Consider the following 19,000-nt stretch of genomic DNA (forward strand, 5'->3'; position numbering starts at 1 on the left):
AGTCAAGCCCTAATCTTTTACTGACAATGTGTTTAATGTGAACTCTACTGAAAGTGCTACAGCTCACTGTAAATAATTATCACTGTGAATTACTGTTGAGTGAATTTTAACCTTGACGCTTGAAGACCCTGAAGCTGACTGGATCCTTCTGGAAACGCCTTCCTGTTTTTAGGTAATAATGTGGAAGTTATCATTTAACCTAAACATATTTATTTTTATTAGTCTTATTCCAGTTAGTTCTGGTTTTCAGTTTTACTCACACGCTCTTTCAAAGAGAGCGGCTCCACAGTTATGTATGTGCATGTTGGACTCAAACGACTTTTGAGCGCCACCTATCGGTGTCGAACGAATTACACGTGTCAACTGGGGTTGCTACACAAATAATAACTCAAGAAACCACACGACAGTGAGGGAATTATTCTAGACACGAACGCGACAGACTGAAATATTAATTAAAAATATATATACACATATAAACAGATGCAAAACGGCTCAAAATGAGAAGGCAACGGACAAGATCTAAGTAAGACAATGTTTTAATTCATAATTTGGCATATATATAGCGTTTTAAAGATCAGTACCCAAATCATGGCAAATGTTCACAATGCAATGCGCTTCATCAGGTTGAGCGTGGACGACATAGTGCATACAGTCTGCGTTATGAATGACAAATAGCCTACCACAGTAAAAACTGATTCCAGTCCTATGCTTTGGCATTTGTATATTGCCGTCCACGAAACAACCCCACCCCACCCCCTGCAAAAAAGTTTAAATCAACAATGTCGTACAGCGAATGTTATGCAGCAACCGGTGTGGTGGGAAAACAGCCTGCTATGGCAGGAAAGTTTTTTGTAGCTATAAGTGTAGTTCAGATTCGTATGTAACCCAATGGGGCAGGGAGGGGGTTGGGGGGTACGAAAGCTGGTAACTTGACATGAAAAGTAGATTGACAGGGTGAAATCATGCCCATTAGCTGCACTTATATGTTTCGCGTAGCTAACACACATTCTTAACAGGACTACACCTACAACAAGCTTTTAGTCCAAATGTGTGAAGAGATGACCTTATCGTTTGTTTTTGTACAAAAGGCACATGTATACCGCAGCTGCCTGGCTCCTATAGAAACACTTTCAGAATGTGTCAGCGTTTATCCAGCAGACGTAAAAATCACGCAAAAGTTACTTCAAAAGTCCAGCTCGCTTTGTTAGGCGCAGTTGCCCATGGCTTTGACAAACGAGCCGTCGGGAAGCTGCCTGAAGATGCCCCGTAACGTGTCCAGTTCTCGCGTGAGGTGTTCTACCCTCTTGCGCAGTCTTTCGTTATCCACCGACAATTCTGTCACTTTATGTTGCGTCTCCACATTACGCATTTTCGCCTTGTCTCGGCTCTTGCGCACGGCTATGTTGTTGCGCTCCCTCCTCAGCCGATACTCGGAGCTGTTCTTGTCGATCCGTTTCTTGTTTTTCCCTCGCTCGCCCATCTTCATGGAGGGCAGGTGGCTGTGTTGGTGATGAGGGCTGGGTACGGGCGTCGGGGGAGGCGTGGGATGACCCGGCTGGAGGTGCATGGTGGTTTGGGCGCAATGCGCGATCTGGTGCTGAAGGTACGACAGATGAGGCGCATGGTGTTGAGAGTGGTGGTATGTGGGTGGCATCGAGTGGCCGAGCTCATCTTCCTCCCGGGGCTCTTGTTTGATGGCCACGGGTCTCCTTCGTGCCTGGTTGTCGTAGATGGGTTCTAGTTTGGAGGAATCCATGTAGCCGTTCAGGCAGCCGTACATCTGCGGGGGCCCCGGTGTGCCATTGGCGCCGTGGGGGTACTCGTAGTCTCCGCTCGCCAGCTTGAGTTTTTCTTGCTTGGAGCTGTTGTGGAATAAGTCGGCTAGGAACTCGTCGTTGAAGGCAGAAGGGTCAATGTAGGCGCTGATGTCGATGGAGTTCTCGTTTTCGCAGATCTCGCTCAGGTCTCCAGCGTTGTCTTTGTAGGTATAAGCGTTTTGCTGACTCTGTACAAGGTTGGTCATAAGTGGCCGTGGGGCGACCTCGTAGAGGTTTGCTTGCTCCATGGAGTATCTAAAACCCGCCAGACATGGTGAAGAGCTCCGGGAATCCAGCTTGTTCGCAGTACCAGAGAAAGCCGCGCTGGCTCAACGTTCTCGGGACAGGCGAGCGCGCAGCTTGTCGTGGCTGTGTACTTGGCCGTAAAATGGATTTGAGTGTAAAGGCTGAAACACCACACGAGATGTCCTTTAGAAATTACACTTACACCCACAGCGTGTGAGCTTCACATCTGTCAAGCACTTTTCTGAGTGCACTTATATACGCTTTGGAGTTTGGAGGGCGGGTGTGCTCTGGGTCCTAATGCTTCGCTGCGTGATCTTTGCGCAAGAGCTCAGCGCACGCACTGATATCAACCTGGTCCTTTACAAATATCATTATTATTGAGTTATAAGTGAAATAGTATGCGATCATTTCATAAAATTAATAAATGTATCATAATATAATATTTTTTTCATAAATAATAGTAATAAAGTTTTTATCATATACATGCATTTTATTTAACACTGCAGGTGAATTGTTCGTTAGGTTATGATATGTATTGTAGCAGCCTTTGGAGGTGGGATCTGAAATGCATGTTTGAAATTCTCAATGAATGCGGGGAAAAGAATCGTAAAGAGAGGTATGTGAGCGCAGACTAAACTGATCGACATAGGACCAATTACAATGGCAAAACGGTTACGGACATTATATGTTACGGATGTTATATGAATGAAATACAAATTGCTGAAGTAGAAAAATCTTTCTATAACTATTATAAAATTTGTTTTGTGGCATAGAAGAGAGAAAGAACGAAAGGGTGAACAAAGAAGAAAACATTATTGCTGTTGCCTTAAAACTCAGTCGCCTGCATTAAAATGCACCATGGAGCCTTATATGCCATATGATGAAATTGTTTTGATAAATGAATAAGATAAGTCAAGTGATTCGGCTCCACATTAAATCTCATAAAACAAGAAAGAAAACGCCCGCCACAAGTGTTTTTTGTGCATCCAATGAAGATTTATTTTATCTTTGTGTATTTTATTTGGTGCGTTTTTTCTTTTCTTTTCCTCTGGTCGCTGCTACAAAATTGTGCCATGCATTATTTTCTAAACGCTTGGGGAAGTCTTTGCGCACAACAACGAATACGACTACTCTGCCAAAACACACAGTGCAGCACACGTCTCACCTAGTACGAGAGAAGCTGGAAAGCACACAGGAGTCTTGAGAATTGCATGCGCTGAAGCTGGAGCGCGCGTAAAGGCGCTAATCTGTGCGTGCGCAGTCTAGGAGCTCCCTCTATTGTCACAGCGAGAGCCTGGCACGTACCACAACTGAAAGAATGAGACGAGAGGCCATAAGAAATGTAGCTTGCAACAGACTAATTATGCATTACGTTTTTCTGTTTTAGTCTACCCTTCTTTACCATATCATAATTAGAAATTACTATATGGAGCCATGTAGTAGCCTAACAGGTTATGTTACATGTATGTCCTGCATACCAAAAGAAAGTAATCCTCTTATTAGGTCCAAAATTTCCAGTAATTTCTAAATAATATAACATGAAAGTTTGTGAGATGAAAAATAAATTAAATAAAATGGCAGTGAAGGATTTTGGAGGGCAGGATAATTTGTTGGTGTTAGACTGACAATCACAATAAATTCCTAGAAGTCTAAAGTGCTAGAATTGTCTCAGACTAGACGTCCTATGGCTAAAAGTGCAAAACGTAATTGTTAACAGAGCATTAGATGTATTAGTGAATAATTTATTTAGCTCGCGCTTCTGTGAATCTTAATAATTTACTGTTTGCATTTATGTAACCACATGTAACACGTTTTAAAACTTGCCATGTCCGTAACATAAAATGAGAGGTATACTGTTACCTTGTTTAGTATTCTTGACTGATCTCATGTTTTATCGCATGAAAACGCCCCTAACCGATAAATGCAGCCTGATTGGTTTAGTGACATGTCAATCAAACAGTGCATTTCGTCATCTCTCCCAACCCTCTGATTTGATTGGTTGCGAGAGCAGATTTCCCTACATGGTCACAAGATTTCGCAATACTCCCAAGCGCCGCTTTACCAAACAATAATACCTAAACCTGTGCTTGTTTTTTTCCGTGAACAAAGAGGATATTCTTTTTATTAACTTATAAGCCTCGAAGGTTTTCAAGGTAAGGTTGTCTGGGTATATTGTAAGATAGCTATTCAAACTCGAATTGTTTTTATCAATTAAACGATGGCTTGCTTAACTGAGAGGATCCGTGCCGCTCACTCGATTGCAAAATACCTTAAACTCCCGGATCTGAGGCCAGCGAGAGCTTCATAACCCACGATTAAACATGATCGCGATCGACTCGTTGTTCTTGATTCACGCAACTTTTATGTAGAAAGCTGCCTGTATGCGCTCTCAGTTCATCGTTAGACGCCTGACGCCATGGTTAGGAATGTGGCAGCTAATTAGCCAACCTGCTAACTTGCAGTGGATCCCACTGGCTACGGACGCACGTAAACCTAAAGAAACACTTCTGTCGGCATTATGAGTGTTTTACATGGTTACGCGATAGATTACAATACTGATTTACCACATCTGCTGCCATTTTGAATGTAGTTGTTGAAAGTCAGCGGTATTCCCCTTCATTCCCACAGTTCCGTGTGTGATGTAACCAGCCTGATATGATTCAAAATAACATGCAAAACACTGTCCGGCTTTATTATGATCACTGATAAACTTTAAATTGCTTTACAGTAGCTTTACTATTCTGATGTTTGTTTAAAATGTTAACTTAGCTCGACAGAGTTCTGAGTGACTACGGAGTTTCCCTTCTCCCGTGTACAAAGGAGCGCGAGCGATGATGCAACTGCGAGCAACACTTGAGGAGAGAGAGAATTTGCCACATTGACATGGCAGCACGCTCGGATTACAACAACATAATGCTAACGGATGAACACAAGCGGTTGACCCGACTTTTAGGTGTTGCAGCATTTTGCTGAAATAATGCGTTTCTGCGCGGTGCATCTGTTCAGGTGGGAATTGTGTGGCATCAAATTATGCAAAATGTGATGGAGTATGATGCTGATGTGTGCAGAGTACTTTGTCTAACTTCTTTCTCTGTCTGGTTTTTAGGCACACGGCTACATGTTGGGGTATTCAGCTTCTCACAATACCACCTAACACCAAGTTCAGCTCTGCGAAGCCCGACAACTTAGGTCGGAGAGGGAGAGAGAAAGACAGTGGAAGTGGATCCAAATGAGCAAGCAGTTGCAACAGAACATATCCAGCACAGATCAGAACGGCGTCAGTGTTATACAGAATCAGCCACATAATAGTGCACTGAACCCGGCAGGAGCTGCAGGACTACAGCAGGTACACACATCAACAAACCTACTTACCCATGTGTTTATGGCTTTTAATATTCATGACTCTGTAAAAGCATCGCACTGCCATTTTGCAGTGCTTAAACAATGGTATGTATTCATAAAGTGCATCCAATCATCCACTTTCTCATAGTCTTAAAGAATTTATAGAAAAGATTTATAGAAGATTTGCAACCTAATTGTCAAAAGTGCAGATTTGTTGTGTATTAGGTATGTCGTTGCTTATCTTTACTATGCATGACATTATTTTAATTCTGACAGGTTCCTCAATTAGTCCCAGTGAGTCCCGGAGGTGGGGGTAAGGCCACACCACCCAGCAAGATGAAGAAGTCCATGATGGATAAAAACAGCGACGAGTACCGCCAACGGAGAGAACGCAACAACCTGGCCGTAAAGAAGAGCCGAATGCGCAGCAAGCAGAAGGCACAGGACACCCAACAGCGTGTCAATGAGCTGAAGGAGGAAAATGAGAGACTGGAGGCCAAAATCAAATTGCTTGGCAAAGAACTGAGTGTGCTCAAAGACCTGTTTCTAGAGCATGCTCACAACCTCGCAGACAATGTGCAGCCCCCTGCTTCTGGTGGAGGCCCCGGAGACCTCTGCAACAACAACAATAACAGCGGCAGTAACAGCAGCCAGTGAGGGCCTGATGTTGGTTTACAGTGTGCTATGCTGTGGGCTGTGTGGGGGCTCTCTTGGCAAATCATTTTGCTTAATCGTATTATGCTTTTTTCCCCCCTCCCGTTCCCAATGTGTACTGTCTGCAGTGTTTAACTTGTGCGTCTTCAGTTTGTACACTCAAATTTGGTTTCTTTTTCACTCATATCTCATGCAGAATGCTATGATCGTCATAGCAACCACAGAAAGTCCAACCCACGCTCTGATTTGATGTGCTGGAGATAACTTTAATAACCGCTTTGCGTGTGTAAAGCAGCATGTTTCAGTGTCTTGAAACTTTGCATTGTCTTAGAGGACTATGAAAACTTCTCAATAGACAATTTTGAAATCTGGCCAAAGCAGGTCACAAAGCTTTAACAGTAAATATAATAATAGTAAATGTGTTCCATCACTCAACTCTAATGTCTAAAGAAAAGTTTCAGAAATTCAATTTTGTATTTCTGCTTTTTTGCCTGTCAGCTTGGTTTGATTCAAAAGCTTATTTGTTGACCGTGTCTTATTATAGCAAATACACTGTTGTATCTATGGTAACAGACTCAAGACAGACTAAATGTATTGCATCAGACTCCAGACAGTGTCTGCATTATCAGTAGTCCTTAAATTCCTACAGTTACAGTTAAACTTTTGACAAGCTTAATTTATAACAGCTACTCCCCTGTATTTGTAAATACTGTTGAGATAAGATTCAGAATGACTGGTACTGGTGCTGAACATTGAAAGTCATCAGTCACCTGACATGCCCTAAATGTATTAAATTATGTACATTTTGAGTTATATTGAAAAATTCCTTATCCAAAGAAGCTCTTTTTGTGACTACATCAAATTTTGGCCATTTTGTTTCTCTGACCAGTCTCAGAGCAGTATGTGTGAATTTACATCTGCAGCAGCAGGTGTTACTTAACGTTATTGGAGCAGCCACATGACCTTTGCCCTCATTGAGTCTCATAGAACTATGTGTTCTTGGAGTCGCTGTAGATAGACTTTTGTACCTCAGGCTATATTTCATAGCCTCACCAGACAGCCTTTAAGATCTATATTCCTGTTTAGGAAGAAATTAAAAATGGGGAGGATAAGACTGTTTATTTTAAACATTTAAAATAAGCATGAAAGGCAATGCATGATTAGCACTATTTAAACAACTAATTAAAAGTTATGCTCTATAGAGGAACAGCGAATTGGCGACTGCATACTTTTTGTATTGTTGTATCAGGCTGGGCTAAAATAAAGCTATTGTGTAAAAGTTCTTAAAAATGAAACTAAAGTCAATATTTCATGAATATTTGATTGGCATATTTTGCTTAAGTATGAGGGTTGCTGGGCAACTTGCTTTTTTACATAATGTATACTGGGTTTTGTGCATTGTAAATTAAAATTTTAATACAAATACACTGCTTGTGTTTGTACTAACTGTGAAGAGGGGCACAACCTAGACATTCATTTACCAAGTCAGCTGAGGTGCCTTCACTAAATCCTGCTGCAGTAAGTAGAACTACACATAATTCTAGGTAAGCTTTGTTCTAACCAAAGCTAACACCTCTCTCAACCTGAACTCAAGTAAAATTTCAGAACTGCCACTATAGGTTTGGGCAAAAATCACATTCTGTCTGAAGTCCTCATTACAAATAAACCATTTTATAACCATAAATGTAGAATCACAAAATCTTGCCATTTAAAATGAAAGCTACTTCTCTGTTTGAGAGTATTTTATATCCCTATTAACTGTGCTTAAATCACTGTATATTTATTGTCATGGCAAAACTCTTATTGCAAAACCAGTCCACAACAGAAATTCACAAATTCCTGACTTAATTCTTAAAGGGATAGTTCACCCAAAAATGAAAATTACCCCATGATTTACTCACCCTCAAGATCATCCTAGGTGTATATGACATTCTTCTTTCAGACAAATACAATGAGAGTTATATTAAATAATGTTCAGGCTAATCCATGCTTTATAATTGGAGTGGATGGTAGCCCAAAATTTGAAGTCCAAAAAATTGCGCCCATCCATTATAAAAGAAGTCCACACAGCTCCAGGGGGTTAATAAAGGCCTTCTGAAGCGACGCGATGTGTTTGTGTAAGAAAAATATCCATATTTACAACTTTATAAACCTTAATCTCTAGCTTCCGCTAACTGTCGTAGGCGTGTTCATGAGAGAGTGGGGTCCAGCAGATGACGTAGCACGTAGGCGTAGCATAAGCTCCGGTGAGAATATGCAAGTCTCACGAGAAACAAGTTTTGTTTACAGCAAAGGAAAACCAGTGTCCTCTTGGCTTATATCGAAATCCTCCAACATATTCCTTTACAAATCCTCGTTTTGTACTACTAATTCGTGAACGGCGTTTTGTTTTGCTCTCTCCTCTGCGCTTCCACATTCGTCACTTCGTCACGTTTGCCTACGTGCTGCGTCTTTCGCTGGACGCCACTCTCTTGTTGAACGTGCGTACGACAGTTAGCGGAAGCTACAGATTAAGATTTATAAAGTTGTAAATGTAGCAAATTACCTCAAAAGGGAAATGTATATAATTAATTATGATTAATTACAATTATTTATATGAGCTGCCAGTAGTAACTGTAGCAGAATTAAATTGCCATCAACTAATCTGTTTGTCCAGCGAACATTTAGTGTAATTTCATATCAACTCTAAGAAAGGATATTTTCGTGGCCCCAGAAAACAACCTTCTTACAGTAGCCTAATAATGCATTAGAGCATGTAGCAAGGATCAAAATCGTAAAGGGACATTAATTTGCAAGGCAGAATCAGAAACTCATGTAATTTGTGCATAAGAGTTTTATTAACTAAACACTAACACAAACTAGTCGTAACAAACAATCACTCATACATGGGAAAGGGCAAATGAGACTTGATGGATGAAACCATCAGGAAAACCAGAGAATGAAGCTATGAAAAGAGTCAGTTAACCACCTGAGTAAAACCATCAGCACCGTTTTAGAACGGGGTCTACAGCTTATACTAAACCTCTGTTTCGTTTAGTTAAATGTACGATACTTGCATTGCCTTGGCCTGGAACGAGCGTACGGATGCAGTCTCGGATGAAAGTCTTGATGATGGTTTGGAGGTTCGGTGGTGTAGGAGTCGCGATCACGTTCTTCCGGGTTTGAAGAGTGATGAACTCCAAAAAGATGTTATTCTGACTCTGTGGTGGTCGGGAGAGTTTTCTACCAGATGAAGATGATGAAGAGCTAAGAGAGCCGTCAGCTGAGATCCAAGGATCGTTGGTGAATGTAAAGACACGGCCGAAGCCTGGTGCAGACTTAAGGATTGCAGAAGAGTTTCTAGCTCACATCCTCATCTTCTCAGAATCTAACAGAACCGCCGACTGCAAGCGGGTCACTAATGTGAGGCCTTTATCTTCTATCGAGGTCACTCCTCTGGGATTTTAGTGAGCCAATGAGGAATGGTAACTTTGGAGGGAAATTTTACGACTCTTTGTCTCAGAGCATGGTATTTTGCATATGTAATTGTGTAATTTTTAATCTTCACGTTCTTACCTGTTTGGCCACATATCAGTTTGCCATCTAATCCAATGCATATGGCCTCTGCTGTACTCAGTTTTTCCATTTTGGGGTAAACCTCCTTATAAATGTAGCCAAGTGGAGAAAATTAACAAAACGTAACCTTGAGCATAAATTGGGCGTGGGTCCTTTAAGATACTGTGTTTGCAACACTTGCTTTACGGCGCTCCAGCATGTAATACATGTGCGTGGATTTCAGTAGGAGCAGAGCAGCAAACGCAAACTAGTGCTCTGGGTTTGGTGCTATTATTCTGAATTTGGCGAGGTAAATGTACATTTTTACAGAAGTTGTGAACGAATTTCATAACGTGTATGTGAGCATAGTATGTTAATAATAAATGTTTCACGGATCGTTTTTAAGGACGTTTATGGATTGTATGTGTGAGGTGGATCGGGTTTGATCACGTTTTGGGACACGTGCAAGGACTGGCCTCTACCGTATTTTATTTAATTTTATTTTATTTTACTCCATTTAATTTCATTCTAGTGCAATTCAGAGAGACTGAATCTTCCGATATCTGAACACTGAATTTGTATGAAGGTTGTGACCCTTCCTGTACTGAATTTATCAGATTTTGAAATCAGTGCTTAATCTCTTGTTTTGTCAAATAAGCACAACAGAGACATAACAGTTACTTTATTTTATTCATTATTTTTTTTTATCTGTATTTACTCCCATCGATCGCTGTCCTTCTGAGAGACAGCCGTCAGAATAAAGCCCCTAAAAGGTATTTTGTGTATCCTGTGCTGCTTCTTTAGAATTCATAGGCCACAGTAAGATTACATGAACGAGTGGTTCTGTCATAAGCATGCATAAAACAGTATACAATACAAAAGACAATATACAAGAACAGTAACAACATACACAGTGACCTGAAGGATATGTGTGTTCATTCAAAGAAAGGTTTTCCTATGAATTAAATAGAGAAGAGCCCATTTTTATGGGCATTATGTTTTTGGTTGAAAGATGGTGAGAGGGAGAACTCTCAACATGCCATTAAGTCGTAAAGGTTTATCTGATCTGGGTCGTTCCCAGACATGCTGGCACCCAGTATGTTTATTGGGTGAGGGGTCTGTGATTATTTGTTAATCTAATGAATAATTGATTTGTTAAATCTAATGAACAAATGTGTCTGATTGGTCCAAATGCTACAAAATATGGATATTTTTCTTACACAAACGCATCGCTTCACTTAAGAAGGCCTTTATTAACCCCCTGGAGCCGTGTGGACTTATTTTATAATGGATGGGTGCAATTTTCTGGACTTCAAATTTTGGGCTACCATCCACTCCCATTATGAAGTATGGATTAGCCTGGACATCATTTATATAACTCCGATTGTATCCGTCTGAAAGAAGAAAGTCATATACACCTAGGATTGCTTGAGGGTGAGTAAATCATGGGGTAATTTTCATTTCTGGGTGAACTATCCCTTTAACTAAAGCCATCACAAAATACTCTGTCAGAAAAAAAGTGCAAAATGGTATCTTTGCCCATGTGACAGGCTGTTGTACCTCTTAAAGGTACAAAATGTGCACATTTTTTTCTGACAGTGTGCCATGGTTATCAAACTAATGCCAATACCACTGCTGTAGGACATTCTGTTTTACTATACCCTTGCTGCCTTACATGTTTGTGATGATAGACCTATTACGCAATGTTGCATAGTTAACTCAGTCAAGCACATGGTAAACTACTATTTAAAGGAAGAGCTGAACTGGATCAGAGTTGCCTCAATCCAAAACTATTTCCCAATGGTTTCTAAGGTGCAAATGGTTGGGGTCTTCTTAAGCTTACAATGCTTTTTGGGAAACGGCAACGCAGTCCTGAAACAAAAAGAGAGAGAAAGAGGCTTCTTCTAAATATCTGAGAATAATCACTGACATTACAGGCACAGCTGACTCAAATGAAAATTCTGTCATCATTTACTCACCTTGATGTATGACTTTCTTCAGCAGAACACAAAATATTTTAAAGAATGCTGGGGCCAAACAACATTGGACCCCATTGACTTTCATTCAACTTTCAAACTTTCATTGACTTTTCATTGACTTTCAAAAAAAAAAAAAAAAAAACATTCAAAATATCTATTTTTGTGTTCCACAGGAGCAAAAAATGTATACAGGTTTGGAATGACACGGGTAAGTAAATTATGAAAGAATTTTCCAGATTTTTACCTTTAAGCAGTCTGTTTGAAGGCAGAGGGAACAGAACTGGACTCTGGACTGTTGTATGTGCGTGCATGCGAGTACGTTCCCTGTTCAGTGAGATAAGATGTATGACGTCTGCTGGAACACAGACACAGTTTCCCAGTAGAGAGGAAGGACGTAGAACACCCCGTACTACAGCTCACACCTCTCTATGTTCTCCTTCCTCTTTTCATTTTTCTATAAACTTTTTTTCGGTAACACTTTATTTCGATAGTCCACTTTAGACATTCTATTAACAGCAAGTATTGACATATCCTCTCTCTCTAGAGTATATTTCTTTTCTGTCTGCAGGAGATGAACAGAGTCATCGGCATTTTACAAGTTATCTTTACAGCCCTTTCAGTAACTCCAGCGAAAGTACATCTTTTCCATTGCACTGCATTTCTAGACCTTAAAGCTCTACATAAAGACAACAGGTTACTCTGAGTCCAGCGCAATAAAGTGGCTTTCAGGATGCTGATGCATTTGGTGACCTGATTTAAGCGGACAAGGCCGCAGACGCTATGTCATTCCAGCTGGCAAATGGCTAGAGACAAGAGATAGTAAAATGCTGATTCAAAAGTGAGGTACATTTACATTGCTGAGGTTACTGTAATAATCTGCCACGGTCCATTCGTTCCGTAGTTAATCTGTAACTGACTGACATCAGCATCATCCGACAGGCAGCAAATGCATCAAGGTAGAAGTGAGTATATTAACAGCTGGACTGACTCCAGTTTGGATATGCTGATAAGGTGGAGAGGCAAGTAAGCTCTCTGGGGCCCTACACAATCTCAAGGCCAAAGAACATAGATGTCAAACTACAGATGCTTGTATTTACATTTCTTAGCTTGAATTATGCTGCTGCTGCTCCCACACCCACAATTTTTTTCAACACCATTAGCTAAAAATAAGTCTATAATGTTACAGGGTGAGATAATGCTTAGTCATGAATGGATATGGCACATAAATACTTAACGTTACCTCCCTTACAGACATCGGCATTGGGCAGCTGCGTCGCTACAGACAATGAAGTTTAAGTTATATCTCAGTAGTGAAGTGGGAACATCGCTAGTTTTTAAACTCTCGTATCTTTTTAGTAGTTTTCCATTTTAAATTATTTAAATAACGGGGTAGGGATGACTGAAGTTATAATGTTAAATTTCCCGGCAAATTTTCAACAAACATTTCGCATATCTGGCATTTTCTTTCGACTGTTTAGAATCTGAACTAGCAGTGTCCGATTCGCAAAGGAATCACTCCTTTGAGTTAGTTCTTTACAACGAATCGGTCACAAGGGTTAGTGAAGCAGAATCAATTCTTTTGAATAATTCACTCTGAATGATTCGAACAGCTCACTCACACACAAACGTTTGGCGCGGTTTCAGTGCGAACTACAAACAGTAACGGAAGCCTAAACAAAACAGGGACAGAAATGTCGCTGAATAAATGTGGTAAAAACAGCAAACCTTTAAACTAGTGCAGTCTCATGTGTAAGTCTATTAGAGATACTTTGTGCTTGATAATATGCTTCATTTTAAACCTTTTTTTTCTCCACATTAATTCATATATATATATATATTATATATATATATATATATACTGTTAATTCATATATGTATATATAGGCCTAGGCCTACTTTTTCCACATAGTTTGTCTATAAGTGGGCACTTTCTCTAAATAATTGTTTATTATTTATATTATACTTTTGAGTAGTTGAGTAGCCCAACACTGCCAGCCAACACATGAAACCTGTTTAGTTCATCCTCTTTCAGTGCAAATCAATCCTTCAATGCAAATCAGACGTTTCTGTGTAACTTAGCTCAACTCAACATTTCCATTCTGCTCATCTGCACTCAGTCCAGCCCAACTGAACTGAACAGAACCATGATGAGTTTGGCTCAACTACACTGCCCTCAACAAAGCTAAGATTAAGTAATGTTTATTCATCCTCATGGACTGTTTGCATCCATCTTGCAGACTGGGATAGATTAACTTTAAGTTAGCTGCCAACCATTGAAGCACATGCCATGTGCTTAAAATCGCTCTATCACACCACAATGGCAGTTCCTAGAAGGGTTAATGAAAAAAGAAGTGGGTGTTTTAAGGTCAGAGTCAGCAGTCAGAAATGTATGGCTCAATATTTCTTTTTAAGGTATTTTTTCCCTCTGAACAGTGTTGATTTCTTGAACTATGAATGAGTGCAGCTTTTAATCCCAGTAAACTGCAGATGATCATGTAAAAGGGAGGCAGAGAACAAACAGGGCTGGAGCTGCACTGTTCTGATTCATGTAGTAGAGGAGTGGAATTCAGTGGGTTTACTCTAGGAATTTCAGCTATGCTGAGACTGTTTACTCTGTTGCTTCTCTCTCCATCTCCTGTTTTAATATGCTCATTAATATTAGCCACCACATCCTCCTCCCAAAAGGCTTGACTTTATCTGACACTCTGGATGACACTTTTATCTCCCTGTTTACTGCTTCACAGCATTCACCTGTCATTATACAACAAATTCATCAATCATTCTCATTACCTCACACTCTTAATCACATACCGTAGCTTAAGGTTTCAGTTGCATGTTACCAAACAGGAGCTTTTCTGTAGTTGAGGATGTTTAGTGAAAGTGCTGATTCAACCATTAATTAAAAAAAAAAAAACTTTTCAACATATCAGGAGATATTGTGTTTGTTATGTGGATTGAATTTGGATTGAACATTTTATTTATCTTTGTATTGAGTTATTTGAATGCATGACCAAAAAAAACAGCTTTAAATATTGTATTATTGTATGTTGTTTTCAACTAGTTGTTCTTTTTGTTTCTATTTATTATTTGAGTTTCAATAATAAATGCATATATAAATATTATATTAATAATAATTTATTCAATTAATAATATCAATATTATATTATATAGTAATATAAATATATACATTTATTTCATGATAATTTTACATTTTTATATTTTATATTTTTTAAAAGCAGTAAAATCCAATTGATTTCTTCTGCTTCACCCATTTGTCAGATAATTGGAAATTGATACACAACCTTGTGTTTGTAGGATGGCTTGTTGGCTATTTATTATCTGAATGCAAAAGTTCATTGGCTGGTTCAGGCTGGTTAGCAAAAGGTCATTGGCTGATGGCCCCTGTCGGACAATGTTATTGGCTGTTAGCCCGCGTGGGAGAAGGTCATTGGCTGGCCATGGTGTTTTGGTTGCCAGGTGTCTCTGGCAGAATCCTCCCCTGATAAACAAGCATATCAGATTCCTCTTCAATATTCTGCACATCACACAACTGCATTCAAACGCAACTTAACACTTTAAAGCACCTTGTTTGACTCAGTGCTCAGGGAACTTCATTCAGCTATTCTATTCCTCAATCCTAATATTAAGACGGGGATTCCTTTGATTTGCTTGCATTGTTTGTACAAAAGCACATGTTTTGCTTTGACAGCCATTAATGACCCCATGCATATGTCACAATAATGGTCTGGTCTTTGGTATTCAGAAATGAATGACAGTGGTATCTGCATGCTAGTTGTAATGGAAAGAAGACGGCACAAGAGTAGTTATGATCATAATACAGATTTTCCTCAGCAGAGCAGGATAAAATATTACTATTAAATATATTTTTCCCACAAACTGCAAATATTGACATTATGTTTCAGTTCGTGTTGCACGTTTCCTAACAGATGGACGGTCGAAAGCATCCAAAACCTCCACATAAAAATGAACGATGAACCTTTTGTAAAAATCTCCCTCCTTTTCCTTGCTGAGCAGGGCCAAGATACGTTTGTTTAAAGTAAACCTCCTCGAAGAACTTGGCGAGAAACGTCCTGCAGCAGCACATCTGGAAACCATGCCCTATAGAGAGAGATTTTATTGTTTGTCTTTTAAGAACCAAAGCTCCCTAATGGTTTTCATAATTTAGCATAAAGTAAAGGATATTAGTTTCAATAATCTCTTATTCATACAGTCTCCCCATAAAACACAGAGCTGCGGAGATGTCAGCTGTGACTGAACACCGCACATGCGCCAAGAACATTCAGCCTCATTACGACAGGTCAGATAAGGCGAAAGAGAGAGAGAGCAGGAAAAACTTTTGCGCTTTTTCTCTTTTCCAGATTTTATGTCATCACACATGATACAGAGTTCAGATACACCATGCAGCCTTCCACATTTCCTGAGGGTGTGTGTGACGGAGGGAGACCTTGTGAATCTCTGTGTGAGGCTAGTATTCTCACTATGCTGCTTTGTTTTCTTCCCATGGTTTTCCTAGTTCATGCGTGACTGCAGAGTGACTGCTCTTCAGAAACACCGGACATTAAAAATGAAGTATAAACAGCCCTTATTTAAGAGAGGTCCTTCATAGCATGCTGCCAACATGCATAGATATACACACAGTCCCTGAGCTCATACATAATCATCTGTCAAGAAAACACTTTCTTTCTCGCACATACATGCGCACACACACATTCATTGATGTGAGGAAGAATATGCACACTAAGACACACACCACTGGGCCTCTCCTCCTACTGTTCTACTGCCAACAATGTAAAATTTGTGCAGGCACAGCAGAAAAGCTGGGGAAGGATGGATAAATCTGATGCAAGCTACTTTCTCTTTCCTTTGCTTTTTCTCTGATGCCTTTCTTCCTTTTTGTGTCTCTTTTTGTCCAGATTTTGACAACACAGAAGAAAAAAGCAGTCTAGTGTCAACAATGAACACATGAGAAAAGACAGAGAGAGAGTGAGAAACCGAAAAGGGGAAGACATCTGAAATGAAAAGAAGCATAGGATCGACATTTCACATCTGCTCATCACCCCCATGCAGGCGAGACTGGCTTTTCTCCCAAATGTCGTTTTTGTGTGTGTTTGTATGAAAAGGCTGCTTGCAAGTACTAGATTCTGTGTTTGAGATCACCACACAGACTTTTTGTCTAGTGGTTAAGGATCTGAGCTGCTAATTAAGAGAATTAAATTAAAAGAAGCCATTCTAAATTTAAAAGGTGGATAAAGGAGTTCTTGATGTTACGTTATAGGATCTTGCAGTCAGGATTTTAGTTCTTGGGTGCTGTAAGAGCACAATTATATAAGTGATTTATGGTACAAAAAATGCAGCTGTACTTGTCAGAAATTCATCATAAAAATACAGTGCCATGTTTCATGTATTATGGGATGAAATATTGGTGTTTGAATATTTTACAACTTATAACTGTTTATTTCATTAAGTGATAATGTTAATATACCAGTCTACTTGAACTTTCAAAAGCTGCTTTTTACCTTAACCCTGTAAAGCCTCTAATATATATATATATATATATATATATGTAGCGTCTGGACCAATCAAACACACAATATATATTTTGTTAGCTATATTTAACAAATACTCCGCTACACCCCTCAGTTAACAAGCCATATGAGGACCTATGGACCCTTCCCCCGAAATGCGTAACACCATATATATATATATATATATATATTTATTTATTTATTTTTTATTTTTTTATGGAACAGTTTATTGAACCTTTTGACAAAACATAAAACAAAATTATATACAAAAAATAAAAATATAAAGAAAAAAAGTTCGTACAACAATAATATAGAGCTCACAGTTTAATTCAGAGGACCGAACTGAGCACAAATATGCAATTTGGTGCAGATTTTATTTATATGGCCAAAAAATTAGATGCAGAAGGCATGTAGTAGATTTTGATCATGTTGATCAAAATGAATCATGTTTAATCATGTCCTTTTACCATATTTCAATGTAAATTTTATGGCTGTTCAAAGTTTTTACTTTTACCAAAAACCATAAATTTTATATTATTTTACAATAAAATAGCATATAATGAAATGTTGAACCATTTGCAGTTTTTCACAGTATATGGTAAGGTATTTTACAGTTAAGCAATTGGCATGTTTTTACTGTAGGATTTGTTTGTCTTTTTCCGTAAAAATTACATTTTTATATTTACAAAATTTTTTTTTTTTTTTTTTTTTTTTACCTTGCAAAACTAAAGAATCAAAGCTCTTTGTTGAGCTTTTTCCTTGAGCATCAGACTGTAAAAACATCTTCTGGTTGCTCTGTTGTTGTACTGTGTTGTACTGTTAAGAGCTCCAGGATAAATGTTGGTTGTTTTTGATGGACTGTACATTTCTTTGAAAAATCGCAACAATATCATCTCGTTTATTATGAAAGCAAAAACGTAGCGTAAACAAGTGTGGGAGTAGTAGCCCACTATTAAACGAGTGATCCAGCTTTCTCATGGCAGTTGTCCTGACTGAGTAATCTCTCACAAAATTAGGAGACAGAGTTAAGTTGAGAAGCTGCAAGCAAATTATTTAGAACATCCAATACCTGCCAGGGAGAAATGAAAGAGAATCCTATCTGTTGAGTTCTTTGTAGATGTTTGTTTGTTTGTTTGTTTGTTTGTTTGTGTGTGTGTGTGTGTGTGGGGGGTAGGTTTAGGTGTAGGGATGGTGTAGGGCAATAGAATATACAGTTTGTACAGTATAAAAACCATTACGCCTATGGAATGTGCCCATTTAGATAGCTAAGTAAACGTGTGTGTGTGTGTGTGATGCTGATACTTTAGTGCCGCAAACACATTCTATCCATTAGCATGAAGTACAAGAAAAATGGGTGTAATCTAGAATATCAGTAAGACAGTCGACTGTGTGTTTGTGCACTGAAATGAAAGACTTTTCATTTACAAGAACAATATATTCTCCTGTGAGTATATTGCCTTAATCCATAAGTGTCATAAATGCGCTTTATAGTAAACTACAAGTGAGAATCTTTTAAAACAAAAGTTTGTTCTCAAGGTTTGTCCCACCAACAGGAGAAATGAGTGCCAGTATTGACATCATATGTGAAGTCTCCTTTGTGGTCCATCAGAGAAAAGAGAGATTTTGGATAAGTAAAAACATTTTAAAGGAGTCATGAAGAACAATTCACAAAACCTAACGGGAACTGTGTATTTTATTGATGTATGTATTATATGATCAAGAAAAACAGACAAAAGGGAGAAAAAAATGGCAGCATTTAGTGGCAGCAGTTAATATTAAGGTCATGCATCCATGCCAGTAGGTGTCAGTATAAAATCCAAGACCACTGGGAAAAATAAGATCTAGTGTCATGACAAATCCCCCCCCCCCCCCACAAAATTTT

General features: G+C 39.1%; 2 protein-coding genes across 3 annotated transcripts; one reads left to right on the forward strand and one right to left on the reverse strand.

Moving 5' to 3' along the window:
- Positions 1-827: 827 nt before the first annotated feature.
- Positions 828-2,310, reverse strand: LOC107733057 (CCAAT/enhancer-binding protein alpha-like). Its single transcript, XM_016544559.1, has one exon. It carries the CDS (start codon positions 2,063-2,065, stop codon positions 1,205-1,207), a length of 861 nt encoding a protein of 286 aa, XP_016400045.1. The 5' UTR covers positions 2,066-2,310; the 3' UTR covers positions 828-1,204.
- A 1,364-nt stretch (positions 2,311-3,674) lies between these two features.
- Positions 3,675-7,153, forward strand: LOC107733055 (CCAAT/enhancer-binding protein gamma-like). 2 transcript variants are annotated; one of them, XM_016544557.1, is made up of 3 exons: positions 3,675-4,216; positions 5,170-5,409; positions 5,682-7,153. In XM_016544557.1, exons 2-3 carry the CDS (start codon positions 5,293-5,295, stop codon positions 6,060-6,062), a joined length of 498 nt encoding a protein of 165 aa, XP_016400043.1. In that variant the 5' UTR covers positions 3,675-4,216; positions 5,170-5,292; the 3' UTR covers positions 6,063-7,153. The 2 variants fall into 2 exon arrangements, with proteins under 2 accessions (XP_016400043.1, XP_016400044.1); XM_016544558.1 differs by lacking the exon at positions 3,675-4,216 and adding an exon at positions 4,229-5,069.
- The last annotated feature ends 11,847 nt before the right edge of the window (positions 7,154-19,000 follow it).

The sequence above is a fragment of the Sinocyclocheilus rhinocerous genome, unplaced genomic scaffold (assembly GCF_001515625.1).
Source record: "Sinocyclocheilus rhinocerous isolate Xijiao unplaced genomic scaffold, SAMN03320098_v1.1 scaffold4568, whole genome shotgun sequence".
NCBI classification, from domain to species: Eukaryota; Metazoa; Chordata; class Actinopteri; order Cypriniformes; family Cyprinidae; genus Sinocyclocheilus; species Sinocyclocheilus rhinocerous.